The following is a 24,298-nucleotide window of genomic DNA, read 5'->3' as shown; positions in this document are numbered from 1 at the left end:
CACATGTAGCAAGACAAGACACCAACAGATGGTCTCATAAAGTGACATTCTGGAGACCTCGAGAAACAAAAAGAAGCGTGGGAAGACCCAAAAAGAGATGGATAGAAGATATAACGCCTGGGAACGCGTTCATGGAAAAGAACAGCGGTAAATCGAAATGATTGGAGAAGCCTGTTGAAGGAGGCCAAGGCTCGATTTGGGCTGTAATGCCATTGGATGGATGGAGACGATATAACAGCTGTAGCTGGAAAGCAGTGGATGAGAATTGCAAAAGATAGGGAAGCGTGGAAGCAATTGGAGGAGGCCTATGTCCAACAATGGATAAACGAAGGCTGAAGAAGAAGAAGAAGATACAAAACGAATAGATCAAGAGTACCTAAAAAACGTCTCAATTTGCCAAAAAAAGTATTGCATCTGACAGCAAAGTTGCATTAAAGACTCTAGAATCGACAACGTGTTAGAGAGTGGTAGTTTCGGGTGCCAGGGAATGAAGGAATTGGTGACATGTTTACTAAATACGACGCAAGTACTGCTTTTATCGGACCTGAACCATTCTGCGGTATTCCACATCGTGAAGATGTCCAAAAATGGAAAAAAGAACTTAGATCGCAGCGCTGTCAATTGGAAAAAGTGGACAGAGCAACAGAACAAGTTACAAATATAGCTCCAAGACAAATAATACGCAATCTTAGGAGTCTAAATTTTTTCGGTTATATTCGAAAGATCTTTCAGATCGCAATGTGGAAAGCTGTACGAGGCTGAACGATCTCTTTAAAATCTCAAATTTCCAAAGACAATTAGCAATCCTTGCTAACATTCAGATCTACAATAATGTGCTCCATACATTAATTATTTTGCTAACACTTTTATGTTCTCCTTGTCTACCAGTTTCAGCAACTCGGTCGGTGTTTCTTTGGTTTCAACAGCGTTTCTAATCTTTGGCATTTTTTTATCGTTTGTTTTACCTCTTTATTATTTCGAAACCGTCAATATAATATTGATTGACAATGTAGTCTCGTCATTTTCATATATATATATATATATATATATATATATATATATATATATATATATATATAGGTATATATATATATATACTACTCTCCAAAATTAATGCACCACCTTAAATGTACCATAAGTTTGAAGCTATTTTTCTTCAGAACCGTTGATTGGATTTCGATAATTTTTTTTTCGCATTATTAGTCTATTTTTAAGGTATTACTGTATTAATGATATTTAAAAACTGACAAAGTTTTGCCCATATACGGAGTGTAAAAATAAAGTTGTGTTTTTTCATCTTATTTTGCAGCACCCTGTGGAATTTAGTAGAATAAACGCTACATCTCATTAATATTGCCAAATAGCTTGATCTTTTCGCAATATTTTCGTAAAGAGATTATTTCAATATCTCTATTATCAAAGATTATACAAAAATTTAAATTTGAAAAGTTTTTATAGACATGTAAAGCAAATGAAAGCAAAGAAAACTACTTACATAAACTTTATTTATTGACATTTAAAACAATTAAAGCCTAAGAAAACATACCTAAATAATCTTTAAGTTCCCTCTCGCAGAAACACATTATAACGAGTATTTCCGCATCTATTTCTAATTACTTCTTCACAGTGACTATACTAGAAGCCACAGGTAGAATGCAGTGTTGGGCTTACGGTGCGCAAAGATGCTGCTTAAGTCGGCACAGTGGTAGGTGTGTGGTAGTTGGACGATAGACTGAGAAATCAGGATCGTACGCGCTTCGTTTCAAAAATCTTTTCTCATTAATTTAACTGAGTTAAATAAGAGAATAAACAAAAAAAAACAAATTTATTTTATAAAAAATTCCTGTATACATAAAATAAAATCTGAGATATATCTCGTTAATTAATACTAATCGCAATCCATATGTAAATCGACCTCATCCTCTGAATCATCTCCTATATTAATTATCACCGGTTCAATATCTGCCTGCAAATTGTTCACCGCAAACATTTTCTTGACGTGGTTCACATAATTATGCCACTGCTCTTTAAATATGCGTTGGTAAACTTCTTTTATCAACCGTTCTACCGTTTTTTCTTTAAAATCGACATTGCCCAAAGCCACATACCTTTTCACTTGACTTCACATCATCTCAATCGGGTTCAGCTTGCAATGGTAAGGCGGCAGTCTTAAAATCTTAACGCCATATTTTTCCGCAATTGTTTCAATTTTGTACTTGTCGTACTCGTCTCTAAACACGGTCGCAGTATCCAGTAATTCACTTTTTAGGTAATCTTTATCTTTCGGCAAGTTTGGAATTAACGTCTTCTCAAACCATTCTTCATGTAGATCCCCGTCCATTTCGTCGTGGTAATCAGCGGTTCCCTTCTTGGCCAAGCAAGTTAATTCATCCCATGCCACAAAACCATTCTTGCTCGTTGTGTCCCTCCATTCCTTTTTGACTGAAGCACCGACGTTAATCCAAGACTCATCGGTATAAACAAGGTTTACATTATCATTCTTCCTTAATGCTTTTATTTGTCTGAGGTACTTGTGTCTCCAAGAAATGATATCTTTTCTTTCCATCATTATCGAATTTCGACCTCTTTTACCATATTCAAAACCCATGTCAATTAAGAGACCACAAAATGAAATAGAACACAGCTTTCATAGTTTTTACCAACAATTTTTTGGTCTAATGGCCAGTACCCAAATCAACAAGAGACATGTTTGCTTTGCGTCGACAATGGGGAATAAAACTGATTTGCTTCTCGTAATGACTTTATAATGATTTATTTCCCAAAGAATGTGTTTACAATGAAAGCTATTGTAAATTGATAAATATAAATAAGCTATCGACAATGAGTTTTTGATATATTTTATTTTTTTTATATAGTTTTTTTCTTCATGTTATTGTTTAGTTCGACAATGTAACTCTCTTATTTACACATCTATGATTGAATCATGCTTTAGTTGAAACAATAATGATAGTCTTTTATACAACCGTAGGCAATTTTTGTGCGCGCGTATATTCCAGTGCTATGATTCTTAAATCCGGTCCTGATGCGCCGCTCGGGGCAAACCGGCAACGTGGTCGGCCGTTCTCCCGTAAGAAATACATTGCCTATCTTAGCTGCACTGCATTCTAACTGTGGCTTGTACTATAGGCATACTTAAAATCAAGCGGCGTATTTGGTCTTGATCAATTATTCCATCCAATATTCCAAACTTCTCTCACCATATGTCTCTATGTCGTCAAAATACAGATGGTGGTTATCGGCTCCTGAGTTGACGATCCATCTTTTGAAGTTATTGTTTATATAAGTTCTGGCATATCTCATTGGATTGTTGGGTCAAATCCCACAAAGGAAGGTTTTTTTCGTTAACTAATTTGAATAAGGTAATAAATAAATGGACTTATGCATCGTACAGTGGATACTTACATTACATAAGAGAAATAACGACTTCCAAAATGATGGTTGGAGGCAAGAGAGAAAAGGCTGTAAGACAATGGTAACAGATATCAAAAAACAAATTAAAATGGAAACGCCAATGGTAGGTTTACTTCCAGAAGTGGTCAGTCAACGTGGGATGACGTGATTGCCACTGATTTTAGGATTCACAATGTGTGATATACATCCACTACCTGGAGAAGAGCAAAACGGTCACAGGGCTCTACTATGCCGAATTATTAAGCCGATTCGACGCCGAATTTCAGAAAAGGAGAGGAGCTTTCAAAGTTTTCGTTTTTCTTTTGCAGCCTAAGTACTTATCGGTCCTCCCTTCTATATAGACTTTACACAATTTTTTAAAAAATATGTAATTTTTCAAGATAAAATGAGTTTGCTAGTAATGCTACATGTATTTATTCATTGTAATCATTTTTTAAATGTGTCTGAGGGAACAAATATACTCGCCTGATATACAGGGAGGCCGGATGAAAACAAAACAGAGGCATTATCTGGAACTACGACAACATTTTTGAAAAACCCAGCGACAGGTCAATGTTTAATTAAAGGACATATTTCCGGTATTTTCGACTATTATTTTTTTCACCCCTGAGCCAGGGTAAGGATCACTCCAACAATATTTTAATAACAATAGGGATAAAATGAGATGTCGTTTTAAAACCCTTACAATTATTTATTTATTTATTTAAAAAGACTTATAAACTTTAAATCGTATTTACCTGCATATATAGTTAGTTTAGTACGCCATTGGTTTAGATTTTAATTTGTTTCTTCGCCCAGCTTTTGTTTGTCACTCCAAATAAATGAGATGATATAAACACATAAAAAATATGAAATTAAAGGATTCTCTTCTGAATATCAGATGTAAGCATCAATTTGTAGCCTGTGAAAATTTATTAGGTGTGGTATAACATCTATAAAATGTTTGCCCTAATAATTACGACAAGACTAGAAAAAAAGTAGGATTTCTACCAGCCGCGAGAACAAGCTAGCTTCCGCTCAAAATTCGGAACAAACGATCACCTACAAACAGTAAAGAACTTAATAAAAAAAATCGATAGAATACAACAGATCACTGGTACTTATCTTCGTAGACTTTCACAAAGCCTTCGATACCGTGGAATTAGACAGCATTATAACTGCTGTGAACAATAGTAGAATAGACTACCGGCTTACAAAGTTAGTTCAAACATTGTACCAAAACGCCACAATGCGTGTAAAACTACATGAAACCACCAGAGAAATTCATATAAAACGAGGTGTGAGACAGGGCTACACTCTCTCACCTAAATTATTTATAACGGTACTCGAATACGCCTTTAAAATGCAAATGTGGGAAAATAGAGGAATAAAAATAGACGTGAAAATGCTCAATCATCTGCGCGAAGCACAACAAATGCTACAAGAATTAGAAAACGTATCTTCAACAATAGGTCTAAAAATCAACATCAGTAAGACCAAATTAATGACAAATTTGGTTCCCAGCGAACACCTAACCATCCAAAATCAAGTGGTAGAATTGACAAAAGAGTACACATATCTCGGTCATGAAATCAGAATAAGCAAGGATAATCAGACCTGTGAATTTTAACGCGAATAACACTTGCTTGGGCGGCGTATGGTTCACTAAGAGATATCTTTAAGAGCAACATCCCGATAGCTATGAAACGGAAGACATTTGACCAATACGTTCTTCCTATTATGACATACGGAGCAGAAACTCTCACTCTCACAAAAACAACAGCACTAAAAATGCGAGTTGCACAAAGGCGCATGGAAAGATCGTTTCTCGGCGTGACAAAAAAAGACAAAATAAGGAACCAAGACCTAAGGAAAAGAACAGGTATCACTGATGTCGTCGAACGTATAGCCAAGCTAAAATGGAATTGGGCAGGCCACATAGCGAGACTGAAAGACTCAAGATGGACCAGAAAACTAATTGACTGGCGCCCAAGAGAAGACAAACGCAGCAGAGGACGACCACCAACACGCTGGATGGACGACGTTAAATGAATATCCAAGAAATTTCAACAAGACCCACTGCATCCAGCAGTGGACGGAAGAGGTTGCATGATGATGAAAATTTATTACCATATATGGTCATTCCGGAAAGGGTAGATAGAATTAGAAAGAATAGAGATAGTAGTGGAATACAATAAACCTCTACTACTAATATTTGTAGATTTTTACGAAGCCTTTGACAGAGTTGAGCTAAGTAAAATACTACAGGCGCTTAAAAACGCACTGTCAAATTACATACTAATAGTAATCGCATAAAAATAGAGCGGGGGGTTAGACAAGGAGACCCAATGTCACCTAAACTTTTTAATACTATGCTGGAACATGCTTTTAAGAATTTGTATTGACTGACCAAGGGAATAAATATAGATGGAGAATATCTAAATAACTTATGTTTCGCCGATGATATAGTCATAATAGCTGTGAATCTAGGAATGGCAAGAGACATTGTACGGGCACTCGTAGTCGCTTCAGAAAATGTAGGTTTAAATACAAACATCTGTAAAACGAAAATAATGACAAATTTGGTACCCAACCAGAACATCAGTGGACAAGAAATATAAGTAGTAGATAAATATACATACCTAGGACATGAAAAAAAATAGCAAAGAACCAACCCGATGTTAAATAGAAATTGTATGTATGCATCAGTATTGAATAACTAATGGAAATAAAATACCTGGGAATTACGTTGTCTAGCTATGGAAACCTGGACAAAGAAGTGAGAGATTAAGTATAAAAAGCAAATAAACTGGCAGGATGCCTAAACACTGAGATGAAGTCAAGAATTTATAAAGCCAGTGTGAGACCAATAATTACATATGCCTCAGAAACAAGGCCCGACACAGCCACAACGCAAAGGCTACTGGAATCGGCAGAGATGAGAGTACTGAGAAGAATTACAGAAAATTCGCTGACAGATCGAAAGAGAAGTGAAGACATAGGAAGAAAATGTAACGTACAGTGTATAAATGAATGGACACAAAATAGAAAAAAAGAATGGAATAACCACGAATTGTCCAACGAATGCCTACGAATCACTCCGCAAATGTTTCGGAATTTTTAAAAACTTTTCGAAAAAACCTTTATCATTGTATGGACGCCGGAGGTCATCAGTTTCACCAGTTGGTCAACTAAGAAATAAGTTACTAGCTAACCAAATAAGTTTAAATTTTTTTTTGTAATAAATCAAATAAAGTATTGGATCGAATTTAGAAATTTTAAGACTAATATAAAGCAAATTTCAATTAAAAAATGTTGGGGTGAATCTTACTCTGGCTTAAAGGTGAAAGTAAAATAATCTAAAGTATCGAAAAAATGTGTCCCCGTTTAATCAAAAATTGACACCTGTCGCTGGGTTTTTTAAAAATGTCGTATTTCCTGATAATTCCTCTGTTAATGAAAATCAACGATATTATGAACAACCAAACAAATTAGTTTTAGTCTTGTTTTGAATATTGTGATATTGATTCGTAGGTTTTATTATATTCGTAGATAAAAAGATAATGACCTGGTGACTGATTTGTTCTGATGTACAAACTTGCGGTTTGGTGTGTTGATAAATTTTGTGTCATTTTCAGATTATAATACAAATAATAAATATATTTTAACCTCATAGGATGTATTTGTGGATTTATTTCAATTATTTTATTACAGAAAATGGGAACATAATTGTTTTGTTATTGAATAAATAATATTATCTAGAACAAACTTAAATAGTAATGTTTTTTCTTAATTAATTTTTAGCTTTAACCCGTTTTCCTCTTGCTGCAAAGAAGGGTGTATCGTTGTCTGGAGCAAAGTCCCTAGCATCTCTTAATTTAGAGCTAAATAATGATCCAGTTTCTTTTTTGCCTCTCGAGAGAAAGAAGGGATCTTCTGGGGCTTGGTTTTCTGTCTTGAGAACGACCCAATAGGGTTCCTCCGCATAAAGTGGCACGTTGAGATAGGTGGGATCTTTTTTGCCTCTGTTGGCCCAGAAAGGTCCCATCTCATCAGATTCAAATCTCTTTGATATACATCTACCATCCGGACAACCAAGCTTTTCGTTGTCGGATTTTGTAAGGTCGAGGTAGTCGTTGTTTGAACAGAAGTAGAAGCTTCTTCGACGAGGGTCCTGTGCCTAAAATAAAATAGAAAATTATTTATCAAATTAATTAGAAGTAATAAAATTAAACATATGGTATAAGAGTACTTCCAAGTGCATAAAAACGGCAACTAAAAAGATTAATAAATTCAGTTTTAAATAACTGTTGTTTCGAGTCCAATTTCGATATTCTTTTAACATGTAGAAGGAAAACTCATCCTAGATTAATTCACCTTATTCAGATTTCCTAATAAAGCCGGATTTATACACATTGTACAAGAATAAACAAAATTATTTTTCCATTATTTAAATTTAACACACCCTGTGATAGCATAAGGGAAAGTTGACGCCATTATCTTCAGTCGACCGTTGCACGTGGACTAAGGGAGATCAGATTATTGAAAATTGCAAGAATTCTTCTAGTTTTTCTGCTCCAAAAATTACTACGGTATGTCCGTAGGGTTTATTCAGTTGCTTTGAACTTATTATTGATTTGAATCATGTTGTTTTTCGTACATATTGGTGCATCTCTAGGTTTATATGGTTCAGTAGTTTTCCGTTTGTGATGAAGTTTGCTGTTTAAGGAGAAAAGGGGTAATAATGCGCAATGAAGCAATGAAATGGTAAATATTAAAATTACCATTTTTATTTCCAGATGTTACGAAACTATACTAGAACATCTACGATTCTTACATATTCTAACAAAGATTTACAAAATGTTCTGTATTCAATCAGAAATAACGTCAATAAAATAAGGAAAACGGGAAGAGCTTTCAACATTCCCGAATCGACATTAAGGAAAAGATTGCACAGAAAGTAGCAAGAAAGGCAACTTTTCGAAGATGTTTTGATATAGAATTACCAGATATCTCGCTAGATAGAAAAAGAACTTACAAGTCAAACAAAAAAAGAAGAAAGTGCAGAAAGAGCTAACACCTGAGTCGTCTGATGTAACAGACAGTAATTTGTCATATATTATCGATGAAGACGAATTAGATGATGTTGAATTAAGCTTCATTCCACACAATTAGAAAAACCAGCTGCACCTAACGAGACATGTTGTATTTGTGGGGAAAGAAGAAAAACAAAGACTTATGGTATAGATGTGTGTTATGTGACGCGTGAAATCACGCAGAATGTACAGATGTAAATACCCCAGAAAATTATAAATGCGACTTTTGTTAGCGTGAAAAATATGACATTAAAGTATACCATACAATTAATATTTCTTTTTTAATGTTATACTTGCGACGTAATTGTTTTTATTACTTTTAAATTAATGTTTTTTTTGTAACATTAATTTAGTGCGCACCACTTCCCAATCTGTGCGCGTGATTACCCTCATGGATGAGGAATCGCGCAGTTCTTTCCTTTTTTTTTAATACTATGCTTTTGCACTTTGTATTTCTCTAATACTTATTTTAAATATTTCAAGTAAAATAATTTAAGCTTACTGTAACGTTCCGGCTGTTATGATTTAAAGATATTTAAAGAATTTATAACAGAACCGATTTCTGCTTAAGTGCGCACCATTTCTCCACTTTCCCTTACAGTTTTTTAGATAGTTTTGTCATTAAACACTGTCGTCTTTGCAAGCTTGGTTCGTTCCCTATTCATTGATTTGATTTGCTTAAAACTTATGAATGAATAAATGAAGCCATCTTTTAATCAAGCCATCAAACATTTTTAACCTAATCTTTCTCCATTATTAAGAAGGGAACTAAATGTTCACTACAAAAATATTTCACCTGTTCACCTCCAAATATGATTATACCATACATAGAATGCACTCAAAATCATGATTTATCCATAAACATAACGTTTTGCCACTGAGAATTTTCAAGAGAAAACACAGATCCCTGCTCAAAAAAGTACCGAATGCTACGATTGATACCAGGCAACAGTTGACTGTTGTATTGTTATTTTGTTAATGTTGTTTAATTTGTTTGTTTAATTCTTTATGTACTTCCTGTTGTATAGTTGTCGTTTTGCGACAAAATGCTGTTTAACATTGTGATGACTTTTCTCCCTGACGTATTTCTCTCTCTTATGGCTTTGTTTAATGTTCCATCTTGTGAAATAGTGAAACCTAGATATTTGTAATCCCAGCAGTGCTTTATCGTGCGTTCTACTCCAATGCACAGGTATTCGGTTTTCTTTTTATTTACTGCTAGACCCCATATATCATACTCCTCAATTAATTGTCGTGCCATATAGTTTAAATCGTCATAATCTTGAGCCACTATTACTTGATTGTCTGCAAAGTTTAGCGTATATACCATAGTGTTGGTGAGCGGTATCCCCATATTGTCCTGCATTTTTGTTTCCATCTTTTTAAAGCACTTTCGAGGTATATTTTAAATAAAGTGGGGGACAGACAACATCCTTGCTTTAATCCTTTTGATGTTATAAATCCTGTTGTTATTTGTGTCCCTGCTTTTATTTTTGTTATTGGTTGGTTGTATAGCACTTTGACGGCTTTAATTAATTCTATATTAATATTCGTGCTTTCCATTGATTGCCACAGCTTCCTCAGTGGAACGCTGTCGTAGGCTTTCCGTAGGTCGACGAACAACATATGAATCTCTTGATTCCGGGCCATCTTTTTTCTATTATCTGGGTTAAGAAGAATATGTGGTCAATAGTGGATCGACCTGTATGAAATCCTGCTTGTTCTGCTTCATAATCTAAGTATTCTCTCTCGATTCGGTTCTTTAAAACCTTTCCATATATTCGACTCATCTTTCTCCATTACTAAGAAGGAAACTAAATGTATACTCCATAAATATTTCACCTGTTCATCTTTAAATATGATTATGCCATACATAGAATGCACCCAAAATCGTGATTTATCCATAAACATACGTTTTGCCACTGGGAATTTTCAAGAGAAAACGCAGATTCCTGCTTAAAAAAAGGACCGAATTCTACGATCGATACCAGCCAACAGTTCACTTTAGTTTTGGTATTGTTATTTTTTTAATGTTATATAATTTGTTTGTTTAATTCTTTGTGTACTTCCTGTTGTATAGTGTCGTTTTTCAATAATTAGATGTCTAGGTTTTTGTTCAATAGTTTCCATCCAACTTCAGCATTATGATCGGGATTAATGTCAGTTCCTTAAAATTTTTGTTTATATCTCTTGTTGCCCAATACATAATATAATTAGTTGCGAACTATTTCCAATCAATCCAGAAACCTTCCCCTTGTCCTACTTAGCGTTAAAGCTCTCTAAGATAAAAGTTATGTCTCGTTTTTTGGTCATCTTCGTAAGTTTTTCTACCTCAACGAACCACGCTTTCAACTCTACCATGGGCTTATTGGCCGTGTTGGTATAAGTCTGAAAGATGTTTCAGAACTTTCCAAAGAACTTTCCAAGTAGTTGAATAAGTAGGCATCGATCGGAAAATGGCACAAAGTTTGAGACAGCATTGTTGTATTTGTCTTCTTGAATTAATCCAACTCCATTACGATGTACTGGATCGCTATTACCAGAGTAATAGAAAGTTTTGTTCATGGTTCTCCATTCACCTGAACTCGTTTGCGAGTTTTCCCGTTTCGAACAGGCTTCTAATGTTCCATCTTGCAATCTTAATATTCGGGTTTTGAAATATTTAGGCTATTCCTCCAGGGGATTCTTTGCACCCCTTGACATCAAAGATCTACCGGAGACTAGGAGCCGTTTCTGTTTGTGCTTTCATTTTTGTTTTCTAGGGAAATAGCTACCAGAGTGGTTTCCCGTTGCCTTCTCTGGTTTGCATTTTAGCCGATCTTCTGGACACAGACGCTATTTGCAACCGCCCACTCTGAATCAGACACTGCGTGCTAGTTTTGGTCCACCCCGGATATTTCATTTCTCTAGTACGACCATATCTAGGAGGTGTTCCCCTGTTCAATTTCATTTAAACATTTATTTTTCTTCTGTACTTCTGATAGTCTATACAATAGATAATCTATACAATATATTTCCATTGTGTTGCATCCATGGTCGTTCGTTAATGACTACCTAAGTGGTTATAAGATACTAAAAGATGGAGTGACCAAATTTGTCCAACATAAACTGAAAGTGGAGGGCAAAATTAAAGAAATAAGGAATATAGGACCACAAAAGGGGATTATAGAATAAAAAACTTTGAAAAAAAATTAAAAATCCAAAACAAATATAGGTTGAAAAAAATGAAACATCAACAAATATATATCGACGGTGAATTGAATAAGAGTGATAGAACAATCTAGAAGAAAATTTTAGATTCGCAGGTAAACAAGTAAAGACAACATACAGGAAACTGATAGTAGCGATGCAGTATAGAAGTGGAGTCAGATCAGTCAAGATCATAAACTTGTAAAAAATGGAGTAGGACAAAACAGCGATGAACATGGATCCAAAAATCTAGCAAAAAACATAAATAGAACTCAGACAAAGGCAACGAATTTGGCAAAGAATAAGGGCAAGATTAAATTTTATGATGACAGCAAGGAAAAAACAGCAAAAGATAACATAACGTCCAAAGATCAGGAAACAAAAAGAAATACAAAGGATGCAAAAAAATATACTAAGCTATACAAGAATAGGAATGTTATTAAGGAAAATTATTAGGACGTTATTAAGGACTGGAAAGATGGAAGAAGTAGCAAGAAAGCTAAAAAAATACACAGCAAACATCGCAGCGATACAAGAAGTAAGATGTGAAAAACAGGAGAAATCATAAAAGAAGAATATGTATTTATGTACAGTGGAGATGGTAAACAAGGCAAAAATGAAGTGAGGTTTTATATACATAAAAAACTCACCAACACCGTAACAAATTTCAATCCGATAGACAGGAGGAATCGCCACACTGAGATTAAAAATGGAAAAACACCATATGAGCTTAATAAATATATATGCTCTAACTAAAACATCTGATTCATCAAAAAAAGATTCTATAAAAACCTAAATAAAACATGCGACGAAATACCAAAAAAAAAGACATGCTATTAATAGTGGGAGATGCAAACACACAACTGGGGAAAGAAGGATACTTGAAAGACCTAGTAATAGACCTAGAAGGGCAATTGAAAAATTGGATAATAAAGCAAAGGAATCGGGCTAGAGATAAGCCAGCACAAAACAAACTACATCAAGGTAGGAAAGGATGACACACCCAGTGAGACATATCTAATAACACATGATCATAAATTTGAAACCGGAAAGTGAGAACAGAAGAAAGAATTTTGAAAGGCCAAAAAAAAACATATAGAATGAATAGAAACCAGCTGAAAAGCAATACTCTAAGTAAAAGAACAAAGATAAACCTATATAAAACCTTAATAAGACCTGTTGGGATGAAAACGACGACGATTTACAAGAAAGAGGAAGATAGCATAATTAAATTTGAAAGAAAAATAATGAGAACGATATCGGGCCCCCAAAAGAATGAAAAGAAATGCCGAAATTGAAGAAGAATTATAGAGAAAAGGGAAAAGGGAAAATATATAATCAGATACATAAAATCTATTTGCTTAGAAAGAATGGGACATAAACACTGACGCCTACACTCAAATATGCTGAGAAGGATAACTAACTGGAGGCCACTATTTCCCAGGTGTAGAGGAAGGCTTAGAAGAAGATAGCTGGATGATGTAGAAGATTATAGAAGATGAATGTTAAAGACTAGAAAGTTCAGTGCAAGGACAGAAAGAAATGGAATATAAATCAAATAGAGGAATAATCCGCCACATCCAAGAATAGAATTTTGAACGCCATGGCGTTAGCTATAATCGCTAGGGATTGTAAAGCTTAATGCATGACTAAATGGCAAGTGGGCGGTATCTATTCCTACTCTATTCATATGATTTATCATTTGTAGTAAATGTTTGTCTTCTATGTTTCTAAAACTTCCCTGTATATTTCCTCAATTTTCTCTGTCCACTATATTATATAAAATCTTTTTACAATGAAAAGTTGAGCATCATATTTTAAGCCCTGGATTGTTTGCTTATCTACCCTGTATACTCGTATAGTGAAACGACGATTGTAAGAGTAAAAAATTGGTCTCATATATGAGCAAATTTCTATTTAGAGAAGTTACGATTGCTGATCTGATAGCGACCATTTCCTAATTGGGCATGGTATGCAAAGAAGAAAATTTATTTCTGCACAGTGTTATAATAATTATGAACCAACTTAACAGACAACCGGTCCTGAATAGGCAGCTTGAATTTTTAATTGTCAGTACTCATTGTTTGTTAATAGAAGATTAATATGTGCTTGACACCGTTTCGTCTATATTACGTATACCCAAAATATTTGCACTTCTAATGCTAGTCAAGTATACTTATGTAATTATTGTCTATATAATAGGATTATAGCGATTTTGCAGAAACCTGAACGTGACTGGATCGACAATTTAATTTTCCAGTGACCTTGTGAATTTTTATTTGAACGTTTTAAGAGATGTCGATTAAACTTACTATATATTACTCTACAGTCCATCAACCTAAGAAGTCGAAAAAAACACAGCTAAGCTTGCTTGCTTGGCTTAGAAATTTAATAGAGTGGTTTAATATGAGTTCAAATCTGAATAAAGTTAGAATTACCATATTATTTCCAACGTCCTATAGTACAATAAGAAGGATAGAACAAAGGATAAACTAAGAAGAATCTTCTGTCATAAAAACTGTCGTATCATAATGAAATTTATATACCGCCGATGTGTGCTTCCGCCCCAGGGGTGGTTGCCATCCCTTCTCGGTGGTGGAAATTCTTTTGCTCAAAATAATCACGGGAATCGATAGAGGATTAAATTCTAAGCAACTTTTTGGTGTCTCAAGCTCAAGTCAATACAGTTTGAGCTATGTATGGTTAAAAATAACGAATTTTCATTAAAAAAAGTTACGTTTTTTGACGATGTTTCATTAATAACTCAAAAAATATGCTTTTGATCGAAGAAGTATGCAAAAGAAAAATGAAGTTTATAAAAGAAGAATGAGATTCATTTTTTACAAGATATTCTAGATACAATACAAAGTGAGATATGGTCGGTGAAATGAGACATTTTTTTGCGGATATTTGTATCAATGTATTCAACGTTGAACTGTAAGAAAAGGGTTGATTTTTTGGGGGTAATGAAGTTTTTTATATCTCATGAAAATACCTTTAAAATGAGTACTACAAAAACTAATTTGCATGTAAACCGAGTAAGTTACAGCTCCTTAAAGATGGACTCTTCGAATATTTTATGGAAAAAAGGGCAGTATAATTAACCTAATGTCCACCAGAACTAAAATTATTCGTTTTCTTTTAACATTACATTTTATTTTAGTGTTCTTCAAAAGATCCAGGAGTTTGAGTGGTTTAAAATGCATTATTTTTGAACACAGTTATATTAAATTATATCGCCTATTTTGAAAATTTCTAAAAAATTGTTCTTTTTTTTTTCAAAATAACTTAAAAACTATATTCTACGTAATAAATGATGCAGTACAAAAATGTAGTTCTTTTTCAATAAGTATTCCCATTTTTTATAAACTTTTGTATTACCTTAAAAAACAATGGAGATATCACCGATTAAAATGTATGTCTTGGTGTGAACACCCCCTCTTTCGAGCGGTTCAAACCTTAATATTTTTCAAAATTAAAGGGTAGTTTGGCTTTCTATTGAACCTAGCCTTATAGCCCTTGACAATACCTTTCAAATTGCTATGTATACATATATCAAAGATTGAAAATTAACTAACTTTTGAAGAAAACCGATAATATTTTTGGTAGATATCTGGGCACCAACAACGACATTTTCATTTATAAAAATGATCGAGCCGTTCACCGTTCTTAATTATACACATTAAAAGAGTATATATATTTACAAACATATTTATGGCTGAGAAATAGAGAATATAAATATAATTGCTTGGAGATGGTTCAAAGATGCAGAATTTCTACAACCAGTAAGAATGCAAAATTTGTCTGCACCAGAGAAGCTATTAATGATGATTTGTTGTAATTGCACAAAAGGTTGCATATCTTAGTGTGGTTGAAGGAGGTTAGGTTTATTTTGTAATGTCACGTGTGCGACGTACTGGGATATAATTGTCAAAACTGTCCTCCAATTAATGAAGAAGAAGATGAAGTCGAAGAAAATGTATCAAGTGATTGTGATTGTTCCTGATTTTTAGTACGATTTTTTTTACATTATTTACTACAATTTTTACGTCTTTTGTGTATGTTATAATTGACAAAAAAATCAAATAATATTGAGAGCTTTGTACTCTTATTAGCATAGCGGGTAGTTTCTAAGGGTTAAAAAAAGTTGCAACCAAAGAAATAATGTTTCATTAGTAAGGAATAAATTTTTATTGATTTAAATACATAAGTTTAGAATTTTAATGTGTACAAAACTATTTTTAATGTTGTAATCGTCTCTAGAGCTGATTTGTTTAAACGAGGAACGAATTTTTAGTTATCTAAATGGAAAATTAAAACATTTTAAGCTATAGATATGCTTTTTGAGTATTTTTTTGCATACAGGGATGCTTTCTAGGATGCTTTTCATATTGCACAAAGTACTTAGCTATTTTTCCTTGGAAATACTCCGTATACTTGTATGTGGATTTTTAGTAACTAGCAGCAACACATTTATTTCGTTTTCCTCTGTCACAGTACTTTTTGTTCGTTCGTGTTTTTCATACATAACTTAACCAGTGTGCTTGAACCAATCCTTTAATCCTTCAAAGCTTGCTGTTGTAGGGTGTCGCCTCTCACGATACCACTCATGGTTGATAATAACCCATTTTTATTGCATTTCCCCAATATTCAGATCATATCTACTATTTCATCAACGGTAAGATTCATCTTAACTATTTAGTAAGTTTATACACAAACAATTATGGTGAACTGTCAGTTTTGGACATTTATTACACCTTATTAATAATTTGTTTTGAAAAATGAAATATCTCAAAAACTAATAAATTTAGACATAGGGAATATTAAATAGAAATTGAAGTAGGGTAATGGTATTTTTCGACAGTGATATAAAATTTCTGAGTGTTCTATTTAAAATTACTGAGAAATTAATGTACTTGCGTTTTGACTCACCCTGTATTCGATATAAACGAAATTAGTAATATCAGTCATTTTTAAATATTTTGACAATCAATAAAAAATATGGCAGCAACAGCTTTCATTTCAGCTAAATCATTGTTATTGTGCTTCTTTTTAATTATACAGAGAGTTAAACTTATTACGATTTTCATAGAAAATTGATTATAACTTTGTAAATACCCTATAGAACTTAACAAAACTTTATATTGTTGTGATGGGAAAGTGAAAAAACTCCGAATATAAAATAAAATGCAGGGTGATTCTTTAAAAAACAAACATCAGTTTGGTCTGCCACTATGTTATCGAACATCCTGTAACATTCTAATTAATTTTATAATGTGAACCTCAAGTTGCCTACAATTTTTGTTATTAACTTTTATCGCTATCTACTATTATAGCGGATCTACTGAGCTTTATCACACTAATAATCACCCTATAATATACAGTATGATGCAAATCTATGGAATAAATTCATTATTTCAGAAACAAACGACTTTTAAAAAAAAATTCTAAAACAGTTCAATTTTAATTTTTAAATGGCTATCAACTGCTATATACGTGTTAGACATTACGTCATCATTGTCGGCTTAATGACGTAATCGACGATTTTTTTAAATACAAACCGAGGTCACTCGACAGCTCATTTGAAAGGTCTCCTCATCGCCTTTGCAACGATATATTCAATTGAATATTTATTTCTACAGGGTTAACCAAAACTGTTGGTTTATTAATACAATTAACTTACAATAAATGTTTACTTAAATACAATTAAATTACAACAAATCTTCAAATTGACTACCTTCAGCAATAATACAATGTGAAAGACGGGCAACAAATTCTTTCCTAACGTTTTCGATGACTTCAGGTGTTATTTGCGCAATTTCGGTTCTGATGCGCTCCTTTAACTCTTCTACATTATTCGGTCGATTTTGATACCCTCTGCTCTTTAAATATCCCCACAAATAAAAGTCTAACGGAGTGAAATCTGAAGACCTTGGTGGCCATTCGATGGGCCCCTTCTACCTATCCACCTACCTGGGAAAACGTTATTAAGGTAATTTCGTACCTCAACGCCGTAGTGTGGGCGAGAAGTAACGAGAAGCAACTAAGTTTTCCTAAAAAAAATATGGCCATACAATTTGATTGTTTATAATGCCGTCTCAAACATTCACCTTCTCGGGATATTGTGTCCTATACTCTTCCATCCAATGTGGATTTTCACTTGCCCAGTATCGATATGTCTGGCGATTTACGTGACCGCCACGTGATTTATGGTTTCGCAGAATTCGATTCTTCTATCAAAGTCATCTTCTAACAGCTCCTGGACCAAATGGATGCAACTTCTCTTTTTTTAGCACTCTTACAACAGTTGATTGGTGGACATTATTATCCAATGCGACCTGCCTAGAACTGGTATGGGGATTGTCTTGAAACGCCAGTACAACGTCCAGTTTCTTAGCTTCGGATATTGATTTTTTACCACTTCTGGGAATATCTTTAGCATGGCCCATTTCTCTAATTTTTTTTTTCAATTTTACTCACTGTTGATTAAGTAATTGAGTAATTAAAAACCATATTTTGTTTTTATTCCCAGTGGCGTTCCTTAGTGTATTTTAGTTCAGTGAATGAATATTTATTGTAATTCCATGTTACTTGACAAAGTTCATAATTTTAGTGAACCCTGTAGAAATAAATATTCAAGTGATTACATCGTTGCAATGACGATAAGGAGACCTTTCAAATAATCTGTCGCGTGCCCTCGGTTTGTATTTAAAAAAATCGTCGACTACGTCATTACGCCGAAAATGATGACGTAATGTCCAACACATATATGTCAGTTGATGGTCATTCAAAAATTAAAATTGAGGTAATTACAGGTAAATACAGGTAATTATTAAAGTTACATCTTTTACAAAATTCGTGCTCTCTATTTTCTTATTATTATGGGGTCTTTTTTTAAGTATACATATGGATCTAAACAAATTAATGCATAACTCGTAATTTTTCATGAAAAGCCTTATTGGTTTCAACTATATCCGTACGGCAATAGTTTATGGCCTTGGCGGTAACCCTTAACCTCTATTTGAAGATTTGCATTTGTAATGAGCTGCCATTTGCAAACAGGTGAGGTATACAGTTTATTTAGAGGTCTGTTTCTGTCCTCGCATGCTTCTATTTCAGTATTTGCGAGAATTATATTATATTGATTAACGATTTATGCGTTTTTATACTCTTTAATGTGTATTTATGTCGATATTTGTGATTGATAGATGTATTGTGGGTTAGGTATTGTATCCTTGATTGCATTAGGTATACAAACTTCTATGAGTATATTACAATTATCGTTTGTTGTCCTCGTTTATCAAACATAACCTAAGGAAATGATAAAAGAAGGAGAAAAGATGGACTTCAAATAGATATGCCAGAAAGTACTGTATAAATAATATGGGAACGAAAATGCAGATAAAACAAATAAAGAAAAATAAAAATGTATTGTAAATACCTACAACACATTGCCCATTAACTTGGTAATATTTATTTTACGATATACCCTATAGACACAATTTAGTACGCATACGTGATAGGAATATTCGTTTTTATTGTGCCGCGAAGTCAATAGCCTAAAAACAATAAAATGTTGTGCCCAATGAGTACATAATTGAATAGTATTATAATCCAACCTGGGTATGCACTACCTAATGCATTGAGTTTTTTATGACACAAATACATTCCACCACGATATAGAATTGATTAAATCGAATCAAAAAAATACATAATAAGGACAAATGTATAAATTATTATTATATTGGTGAAAAAAGTAAGCAAAGCAATAAAATAAAAAGTTGTAGAAGAGAAATCCCTGTTCATTATAGTTCAAGCATCGATAAAGCAAATTCACTGCAGTAGCACACCCAAAAGTGATCGAAGATTCACCCAAAGAAAGATCCACCCAGTGAAACCACCCAAAGAAGAAAGAAAACAACCAAAACGAGCTACAAAAATTACCACTAGTTGCGGATTAAAAAAACACAAACGGTCATGTAAGGAAAAAAATACAAATGTATAGAAATCAATAACTAGTTGGTAATAGGATTTCTACAAAAAGTTCAAAACGAAACGCAAGCACAACAGTTAGGTAAGTCAGGAACGGTTCCCTTGGGAACGTTCTTTAGGAGAAGAGCAAAACAGTCGTTGCTGCTGTGGCAGTGCAGAAGACTTAGTTCATAGGAAAGACGTAAAATTTTTAGCGGGGTTTTCCCGCTGTCGTCGCACTAGTCTTTTGACGACGCGAACGACGTCCAGAAAAAAGACTGCCTCCTCGAACATGTCCAGCCCCCTAAAAATGAACCTTCGTTCAAGGTCGGGAGCTAAATCCAACTCGAGTGAGAGATTATATCGTTACGTGAGAATTTCCCAGCTCATTCTATCTGCTCACAGTCAAGCGCAGGTCCTACACTAATAGATCCGTCAGATCTGCCAGACTCACAATTTTAGCAAATGTTTTCCATGTTTATGAAAACTGCTATGAATAAACATTCCAAATTCTTCTTAAAACATATGATGGACAGGAAAGAGCAAGCCCTTAACTTATCTTAAAGTCAGCTAAACTCCGACGGAACCACCTCCGATAACGCATCCCGTTATCGGTACCATATCATCCGAAAACCATCCAAAAATAATATAAACATAGAATCAACATCCATCCAAACTGATTTACAAACAATAGCAATTCGTAAAGGCATAGAATCAAATTCTACCACAGATAAGCAAGCATTCAATAATTCCAAAAAAACTCTATCCTACCCTCAAAAAATATACGTTTGGAAAAAGTAGATTTCCATGCGGTTACTAATCCTGGTAAACGCAGGGAAGACGAAAACTTCCATGCAGTTACAAATTCCAACAAACCTGCTACTAGTTCTGCTAAGAATACAACAACCAGCACATCTAAATCAGCACTAGCCAATTCAAACGATGAGGCATCCTCATTAAATGCAAAAAAACAGCTAAATATTTCTATAAAAAGTAAGTAAAAAATTGAGTACACTCAATAGCCAGAGAAACTTCGTCCGATTCATAAACAAACTCCTCAGAGGCTAGATCAATGACCTCACAGTCATTAAGAACAGTCAACTGGCCTTCCTTCAACAAAACTGTTGATGTAGAGGAAATGTCCAAAAAATTAAAACGATATCAGAGGTCACTTCAATGCAAATCATTCTCAAAAATTTCAAAAAAAAAACAAAATGCCCAACCAACCTCTAAACCATCTTCCTTCCACTTGGTTCTAACATCGATTTAGAAACCACAGTGGAGAAAATATCCGAATGCCTCGAAGACCAAAACATCGACCTTATCTCAGCCAACCGAATTGTCGCCCGTAAGGACGACAAACCCATAAAACTGGTGCGCATTATTCTTAAATCAGAGGCACAGTACACAAGAACTTTATCTCAAGGCATTCAAATTCAAATAGAACGTCAGATAAAACGTTGTGAAGCCTCTCACTTCCCAAGAATAATAGCTCCTGCCACCAAATATTGCAGCCGCTGCTGCCAATCAGGCCACGACATAGCTGAATGTCGAACCAAGCAGTCCATTGGATGCATTGTGGTAGTGCTGAACATAAATTTACCAACTGCCCTTCTATTAAACATCCAAAATGTCCAAATTGTCAAAGTGAGCATCCAGCATGGTCACCTAGATGCCCTAAAAGACGGGAACGTCATATCACAGTCTAATAGGCTAAGCCTATTGAAATCATGAAAATATCATGAAAATATAATTCCCCCAAAAACACTCTCAGACGACATCAAAACCATGATACAGTTCACAACTATACTACTGGCCAATGTCCTTCCCGATCGCAGAGACTTTAATTGCAAATTTTCATCTGAACTAACTTCTCTTGCCTATTCACGTTCTATGTCATATGCAGATAGAGATAACAAGGTCGAAATGACCTTCATCCCGCATTTCTACATATACTGTAGTGGACTGTATGATTGGAATAGTCAACTGCGCAGGTGTTAGTAGGAAAAGACATCTAATTACTATTGGACTGAACTATCGAGGCGGAGGTAAATTCTGAAAAAAATTCAAAATCTTAACGAGAAAACCCAACATCACTCATATCTTAAACATAACAATCCTCAAAAAACTTCCAGAAGCCATATTCCCAGTGCTAGCAGAAACTATCAATGCATGCCTCCAGCTGGAATACTTTACAACTCCTTGGAAAGTATCTAGGAAATACAAAAATTGCATACAAAAGCTAAACTTTAAAACGCATCTTGATTTTTGTCGATAGGACACTTAAATCAAAAGATGTCGAATTTATACCGTCGAGATGAAACATTGCTTTATCGACGGTCGCTTCCAACCTTTTTTAAAATTATCGAATTCGAATTTTAAAAATAATGTGTTAAACTAATGATGCCACAAAATTCATTTGATTTGAACGTACTCAAAAGTTTGGGGAGATTTAGGGCTGCACACCCTCCTTGAAATTTTTCTATGCGCTTAGATTTTGTTGTTTCTTTTTTATGAAAAATGCTGTCAGAACAAGAAAGTAATGTGTCCATTTTTATTACAAAATGTCAAGTAATTTAGGAGATAATGCAAAAAAACAATTTTTATTTTGTAACTTCAAAGGACTGTAACTTTTTTTGTGTACACTTTTGTACTAAGGTAAGTTGGATTCAATTAATTTATTTTTGTCCCCGGAATGCGTGATTTAATTTATAACATAACTTTTTGAAACACCCTGTATAATAACATTTAATAAAAAAGTTAAGTGTCCAGCGTACTCAGTTTATTACACTGACATTGTAACCCAGCAATTTCAAATATGTATATCGTTTTACGCAAGCAACATGCCTTTGCAAGATTTATCAGATTAAAGTAATATGTTTATGTGAACTACATGCGGACGCGTGAAATCTTTGCGTAAGTAGCAGAAAACTCATACAGGTGTATAGTCTATTTTACGCGATTAATTTGAGACTAGCTGTTGTTATATTTAGATACAGAGTACATTACATTTAATCCCGTGTAAAGTATGACCGTGAATACGTCTCTTATTTCGAAAACTGGTGCAACACAAAACAATTACCTATTTAAAAAATCAATAATATTTTGTATTTTTAATAGGCATATTAGTCAGTATAAGCATAATTTAAGATATTTAAGGCATTTTATAATCTAAAGCAGTAAATAAAGTATTAAGGCAAGGTTGCTATGTGGTTCACCAACCTTGTCTAAAATCTATATGGAACAAGTTTTAAAATTCTGGAAAAGGAAATGTATAAGTGTGATAACCAACCAATCCTAAGACACTAACATGATGTAAAATGTTTGGAATCATTAAATTCCCTCTATGTCTGAATAAGTTTGTAAATTGCATGTATGGCAGAGAAATAAGCCTTTTTCTCATGGCTCTTGGCAGATATTCTACAATGTGGGTCTCTAAGACAACATACATATACTTTTCCTGTAGTGAATTCACAGTTTTTACGACGACACTACCTATAAGAATACTAAATGGGCGATTTTGAAGGAAAATAGAAAAAGATAGACCGAAAACCAGGTGGAAAAAGTTTATAACAGATAGAGAAGAAATTAAAATCTGTAAAACTGTAAGAGTATGGCAAAAATAATTGTTTGTCCAAGATGCTTATACTATCTAAAAACTACTGAAAACTAACAATACTGGGTGGGAATTTTAACAAAGCAAACTAGCCCAAATATACCAAATAGCTGGACATCTGCATTCGCTTCATTGTCCCAAAGCCTAACAATTACCACCGTTTTCTAGGAATGGTTATCCCTATTGCCAAAAATCATACCTCCCGAGGTTTTCGACAGGAGTACATCCCAGGGTGGATGGAGGAAAGTCAAAAACTATATGACGATTTTTTGAAATCAGAGGATACTGAAATTGAAGACTACAAAATATTGATTTATCCCGTTCCAGTCGGAAGGCATGGGGACTGATTCGCAAACTAGGTAAATCAAGTAAAGCAGAACACTCGAAAAAATGAACAATTGAGCCAAATAAGATAGCCAACAGAATAATTAAGAACTCCCGAGCTCCATCTGAGAAATCGCATACATCTGCTGTAAGAAGAGCTCTTAAATAACTTAAAGCAAATACTCCAGCAACATCAGAATACTCACGTGCCTTTTCATTGGATAAAACAGATGAAACACTTAACCAAATCAAAACAGAAAAAGCAGCTGGCTTGTATCCGACGGAATGTACCCTGAATTTATAGTCCACACCGATACAAAAACACGCCAGTGGCTCAAGAAATTCTTTAATGACATTGGGACTACAGCTGTGCTACCTCCAGAATTCAAAAGAACAAAAATTATCGCAATCCAGAAGCCTGGCAAAGACAACAAGCTGCCTTAAAGTTATCGACCTATTGCCTTACTCAGTTGTTATTATAGATTACTGGAACGACTCTTATATAACAGAATATGTAACACTATTGAGGCTGCTATGCCAATTGAGCAAGCCGGTTTTAGAAAAGGACGAAGCTGCTGTGATCAAGTCATGTTCCTAACTACATTGATCGAAGCTGGCTTTGAAAGACGTGAAAAATCCGCCATAACATTCGTTGATCTAATAGCTGGCTGCTATGACACTGTGACGAGAG

General features: G+C 34.2%; 2 protein-coding genes across 4 annotated transcripts in view; one reads left to right on the top strand and one right to left on the bottom strand.

Moving 5' to 3' along the window:
• The window catches only part of cv-c (RhoGTPase activating protein), a 195,908-nt gene that overhangs the window by 82,002 nt on the left and 89,608 nt on the right, over positions 1-24,298 (top strand). The window lies entirely within an intron of this gene.
• Teh1 (tipE homolog 1 phospholipid transfer protein) overlaps positions 4,057-24,298 on the bottom strand; it is a 174,715-nt gene continuing 154,473 nt past the window's right edge. The window contains exon 3 of the mRNA XM_072546488.1: positions 4,057-7,591. Within this exon, the coding sequence (XP_072402589.1) occupies positions 7,205-7,591 (387 nt within the window). The 3' untranslated portion in view covers positions 4,057-7,204. The remainder of the gene's footprint in view (positions 7,592-24,298) is intronic.

The sequence above is a fragment of the Diabrotica undecimpunctata genome, chromosome 10 (assembly GCF_040954645.1).
Source record: "Diabrotica undecimpunctata isolate CICGRU chromosome 10, icDiaUnde3, whole genome shotgun sequence".
NCBI lineage: Eukaryota > Metazoa > Arthropoda > Insecta > Coleoptera > Chrysomelidae > Diabrotica > Diabrotica undecimpunctata.
This window is presented reverse-complemented; position numbering and strand designations above follow the sequence as displayed.